The sequence below is a fragment of the Penicillium chrysogenum genome (genome assembly GCF_028827035.1).
Source record: "Penicillium chrysogenum strain IBT 35668 chromosome Unknown utg000001l_segment0_segment0, whole genome shotgun sequence".
Lineage (NCBI taxonomy): Eukaryota > Fungi > Ascomycota > Eurotiomycetes > Eurotiales > Aspergillaceae > Penicillium > Penicillium chrysogenum.
In genome coordinates this window covers 9447946-9453945 of record NW_026622749.1, presented here as the reverse complement: position 1 = coordinate 9453945, position 6000 = coordinate 9447946, and the positions used below count along the sequence as shown (strand labels likewise).

Genomic DNA, 6000 nt, shown 5'->3' with positions numbered 1-6000 from the left:
GTGATATGGATCTGCATTTCTGACCGCCAGAAGAGAGAGCTAAGCCCGCGTCGGGGAGAAGAAAGGTCCGAGGGGTGAACTCAAGTATGCAGCGTGCTCGTGTTTCAAATGCCAAAAGTTGAAGAAGCCAAGATCGCTCTGTTTGCTTTACAAAACCATAGCTTATCCTTATTCTTCTTTGACCAGATACAAACGCATAACCCCTCCGCGCCAATCAAATTTTATAAAGCGACTGTGCCCTTTCATCATCAAGACTTCACCCTTTACGGCTCTATCGTCAACCTCGCCAGATCTTTCACTCTTTTTTACTATATATAGTCTCAGGAATTGCGGGTGCCTGGAACGTCGACCGTATAAATCGCTCTTTTTCTGCCAGGCTTACGGCCAAATTGAAATCTGTTTGCTTTCAGCTTCATTTAAAGTGCTGTCATCGACTGACGGTAGATCAGCTCTCTTGGGATTTTATTGGACCATATACCATCGAGGCGGACGGCCAAAATTCAAGACGCCATGGGAGGTGGCTCGAACACAAATGATACGAAGCACATTGTACTGGGGTATCACAGGATATCAGTTGCATGCAGTTAGTGTCGTCCTCAAAACACCATGAAAACCATTCCTTGTCGCTGTAATTGCCATTGCGTGTCTAGGGAAACTGCCGATTAAGGCGTATCTGGAGTTAGCTTCGATGTAATTGCAGGTGAACTTACACAGTTTTGGAGTACACTGCCGGCGACGGAAGATCCGACGTCTCATCGCAGCAGACCATAGACAAATGGTGTCAGAACTGTGTTCGACTGCGGAAGGACTGCCGGTTTTACCGAGTCAACCAAAACCTCCCAGCGGGGAAAAAAGGCGCCCTGGGCCCCAAGCCAGCGACGAGCTTCTCAGAAACATTCATTTACGATACCACCAACCAGCCTGAACCCCGCAGCCATGGATATGTTGTATCCATGTGCTCCATTTCCTTTGAAGGAGCTCGCGTCTCCTCATCAGAACCCTCCTGCGGGCTACTCTTCGATGATCTTCAAAACAGGTAAGTGGGGCTCTTCGCGTTACGCCAAACAGGTGTCCTAGTTCAATGGCTGAAATCTTGAGTTTCGGCTAGATCAACCTTCAGGATGCTCAAATCATTTGGTTTTTGGCACAGGCGACCCTAGCAGCGGGATAATATTGCCGGAACCCAGGGTTCCGGCTACGATGGCTGTAGATCAGGCCCATATGGCAACTAAGCTAGATTCTTTGGACTACGGGGTATTACATTAGCATTATCTTTCGATTCGTCACACACTGGGGCATGCACGGTGGCAGGTAGAGGCGCCACTTATGCACCTGAACTCATTTTTCCCGGGACCGGGCAGCGAACCCTGGCCAGTGCCCTTCTCGCCGCGGACCATGAAATCCCCCAGACTGTGCGACGTGAATATAGGGCTTCCAGGCTGGTTCCAGCCGTTGGTATCTCTGGACCACAATTGGTGGTCCAACTCGCCTGCTCGGACTCCTGCACAATATCTCTAGCTCTTTTCCAATGATGCAGTTGCAAGTCCGTTTTATACATGACGGAACCCGAGACGGGCTTTATACGATGGAATCTTGCGTATCAAAGTACATCGTTGGTGATGACTTAGAACTGCTAAAACAGGTTTTGAGCGAGGCTGGTAGTGCCTGAGAAAAGAACAAGACGGTCTTCAGTTTCTTCACAGATTGTCCTACGTCCTACTGTTTTCGGCATAGGAATAATGCAATCGAATGCACAAGTCAAGAGAAATTACCCCGTGAAGAACAGATTCTATTTTCAAGTCCTGCTGTTTACGATAAGAGCAGTGTAAAGAGTCACCACTTCAATCTTCTCGTTTCTTCAATTATAATTACTCGTTGAGTTGTACACAAACTTTTCCGAGGGAAAGGATCATGGGCAGCATAGCTCATGGCAGAAAGTCTAGCCGGACTCAGCTGATAAGTATGAGGCATTGTCGACTTCGATAATGCTCGTTCCAACAGGCAACGCCCTCCCCCCCCGCCCCCCGGTGGGAATGGCGGCTACTCTAGCGAAACGTGCTGCGATCGAAGTAGAATGGGCATTTGCTGCAGTCTCTGTTCTGTTGAGCGTCGGACCTCATTGTTGACCGTAGTCCGAAGCTTTTCGAGATATTCCAACGCAGTCTCGATTTCCGAAACACAATTGCCTGTTCGCAGTGACTGATGTGCAGCTGTCTCACAAAGCTCATGGGCCATTTTCAATTGCTCATCAGCAAAGTCAATGACTGGCTCTTTCTGGCTTTTTCCGGAGCCAAAGACACTGGTTACGCAGGATCCGGTTTGTGCGCGGCGAACGAAGCTTGACGCAACTATCAATGATGGATCCAATTCTCTCACTTGATGATTCGCCAGACAAAGGGTTTTGTCTGCTGTCTTTGGAAAAAGGCGTGTCTGCATCACCGATATGTTCGCTCGTCGTATATTACCCCTGCAAATACCAATATCCCGGACGACCTCTTCAAGCATCTTCTGTATATGGCCGTCATACTCAATTATAACCCTGTGTCGCTTGTTCACTGGAGCGAATGGCTTGTCTCGGCCGGTATTTAGGTCTTCGTCTGCGCGTCGCTTGCGCCCCGAGCATTGGATTGAGTCCATTGAATGATTTGCCTTAGCCATACTTTTATCGAAATTGGAGGGATCTCGCTTTTGTTCGATCCGCACGACCTCGTTCGGTTGCACAGGTCGCACAGAGTGGTTCGTAGGACATCGCAGCCGGAGAGGTTTCTGTCCGTGACAGGCCTCGTAGTATTCGGTATGGTTGGTAGTTTTGTGAGCAGCGAGGTCTTTTATGCGGCTGATCAACGCTGGTACAGCGCCTCGAAGATAAGAGAAGGCTTCCACCGTATCCATATGGGCCAAAGCTATATAGGAACACGCCCCAGTTTATGACTCAATAGGTTGAAGGCCGCGTGTAGAACCCAAACTTGAGTACGAGAGAAATTGACAAGCTTATCCAAGCATTTCAGTATTTTCTGCACCTTGACTTATGACTATCTCTCAAATGAGCGAGGAGGTTGGAGAATGTGATCCATGGCCCCAGATTGCATGTCGATCAATGCTCAAGGCTGGATAAGGACAGGGTTAAGGACGATTAGGAAGGGATCGACGAATGTATTTGGAATTGTGGCTACAGTACACCTGGGTTTATTACAATCCAGTCAATTCTCAAATGATTATAAACAAAACAAACCATTGGAAAAAAAAGTCTGTTAGACAGTGGCGCTTTTCATCGCGTACTAAGTAAGTTAGAGCTGAATGTTCAGGAGCAAATAGGGGCACTGACGTAAAAGTTTCGATGGTGTTGTTATTATGAGGTATGGATTGACTTGTTATTATAGAGAGGCATATGGGCCTATATATACAGTAATGAGCCAAGTTGATTGTTAATCAATTTGATCGTCCTTATAGACACTTCGGAGCTAATTCGGACGGTGCGGCTTGGTTCCTGATCTGCACCAGCTTCATATCACAACTCTGAGCGCACACACACACACAATTTATTAACGCCCGGCGGCTAAGCCGAAAGGGCAACTATCTCTGATCTACTGTACATGTCATAATATATATAGTACTGTGTCTCCACAGAGCCCATACATAAAGCCTTGCAATATATGTCATCTCAGATGTCCGTGTCGCAGCGGATCCTCGTGGGTTAGTAATTTGGTTAGTAGGCTGGCTTGAAGGCGCTTCTCCAAGTGTTCAACATCCTATCTTCGGCAGTTGAAGCGTGTCTACCGTCTGTGACACGAGGTGGTTGGTGGGTTAGATCGGCGAAAAGGGGGGTGATTTATGTTCGTCGGCTTGGTTAGGTGGCCTCGAGTCGGCCCGTGGCGATGGCGAATCGGATTGAGGCCCGTACTACCTCTAAGTTCGGCGTCCACTTCTGATCATCGGAAGGCGACTTTCCTCCTAGGAAGAAGGATATATTTCCTCGGTGGGCGTTGGTACATTGTACTAGTTCCCGTTCGGTGCGCCGTCCATTTTTGACATCGAAATAGGAAGTGCTCCACGGTCTCTCTCGCTTGCCCACACGCACACTGGTCCGTGTCTGCTACTTTGATTCGATATATATATCCATTAAGCCAGCACGCTCGCTTTTTTCCAAGATAATCGGTCATACAGCTGCCCGGTGTGTTTGCCTGGGAGTGCTGCATCAACTCGTTTTGCGTGTCTCCCTATATTCGCTCGCAGGTCATTGTTGGGGACTGCTTGGGACCGTGCAATATTGAGTGTTGTTGACTTCATCCTTGGAACCTGCTTTTGCGGGACAGCATCTTCTTGTGTCGCGGCTCTGGCCTGTTCCTTGGCCAGACCCCGCAGTTTATTGTCTTCAGTCGTTGAGATCCACCGGACATTGATGTGGTTGCCATTTCTCCTCAGTTTTCTCATCAGCTTGTATAGTTGGTAGACGGATTCCTGGCCTGACTGTTGTCGAGGATGCCTTAGTGTCAGAGCCGCCGCTTTGTTGCTCGTGAGCAGCGTAATCCTATAATCTTTCAGTCCAACTACCATGTTCAATGGATATGCCATCGCTGCTAGCTCTGCAGAGAACGGATTTTGCTCTGTTCTTACACCCAATGCGACGGAAAGGGTCTTCAGTTTCAGTTTTCGATACCGAGGTAGCTAAGCTGCCTCTCGATCGCCACCCCAAATCCGACCAGCTCGTTCCGTGCCGAACTGCTGGTTGCGAACTGCATTAACCCGCGTGGTACGGTCGGCGACTGCGGGGTTGCTTCAACGACAGCCTGTACGCGTGCTTCCCATGGTGCCCATGCGAACGGATTGGTGGTTTCCAGTGCTTCCATCTCAATGCTCTTCAGAGCGTCTGCTACTTGGATATAACGGCGAACGATGGTATCTTGTGAATTTCTTGATCCTTGCTGTATTCCTGCGGGGTGGATTGGTTTCTGGCAGGGTATGTATGTCCGTCCACATCTTCACGGCTCGTCTCCAGAAGCGGTGTTGAACAGTGGCAAGGTGGGCCTCCGCCTCTGCTACACTGGTCGCAACTGTGAGGAATGTTCCTACAACCGCCTGCGCTCCTACCCTTTGGGCGCGGTTGATTGGCCCCATGGCCTTATACTTGCACACGTGCATCCAGATATTGGACGCGTAGTCCACGAGCGGCGCCACCATCGATGTGAATAGCTCCGCGCTGCCGCTGGGGATAAACCCCGAAGTCGTCCAAGCTCCATTGCGGCCTCCAGGCCTTTGGATGCTGCCCTCGCAATATGTCCCTTGTACTCGAGTTTCGTGTCCATGGGGCCTCCCAAGACCTTGACATGGTCCTTGGGCTCAACGGTTTGTCTCTTGATGGTGAAACACCCTGCTCCAATTTGTAAGCCTTGGGAGCAAAGTGTATGATGGCTGTTTTGTCTGCTTCAAAAGTCGCTCCGCCCTGACTGTCGATCCTGTCTTTGTACGTGGTCTGTATTGAAGAAGAGGAATAATGATCGGGGACAGGGGCGAGCCCTGAGGTAGGCCAGCCTGTGAAAGGCTCCGCACCTCCGGCACTTGCCCATTGATTCTGGGTGGTCGCCGTTCGTTCCGAGCAAAACGCTTCCACCAACCGGAGCAGGTCAACTGGTATGCCTCGCGATTTCATTCTCTGGAGCAGTCGTTCTTTTCACACACCGTTGTAGGCGCCTTTTACATCGAAGCTGATCTAACTCAACACCCGTCGGCCACGCCACGCAGCGTAGATCTGCTCTTGCAAGAGCACAAGCGCCTGCTCCGCGGACCGTTGCTTTCAGGCTCCGAAATGGCTGGTCGGGAGCAAGCCGTGTGTCTCCACAACGTGCGAGACCCTATACAAAAGAGCGAATTTCTCCTGATCTATATTCTACATCCTACATGGAAGGATCTATGCTGACTGACTCATGCCTGATATATCTGGTATAATCCGTCTATTCATGCATGGGTCTCAACCTATCAAAAGGAACGCCGAATATGAACTTC

The 6000-nt window shown here is 49.7% G+C and overlaps 1 protein-coding gene across 1 annotated transcript; it reads right to left on the bottom strand.

Moving 5' to 3' along the window:
* Positions 1-2040: 2040 nt before the first annotated feature.
* Positions 2041-2892, bottom strand: N7489_003649 (uncharacterized protein; the record flags this gene model as incomplete). The annotated part of the gene is made up of 1 exon (XM_056709404.1): positions 2041-2892. The coding sequence occupies one exon, from the start codon at positions 2890-2892 to the stop codon at positions 2041-2043; it is 852 nt and encodes a 283-aa protein (XP_056573706.1).
* Between the last annotated feature and the right edge of the window lie 3108 nt (positions 2893-6000).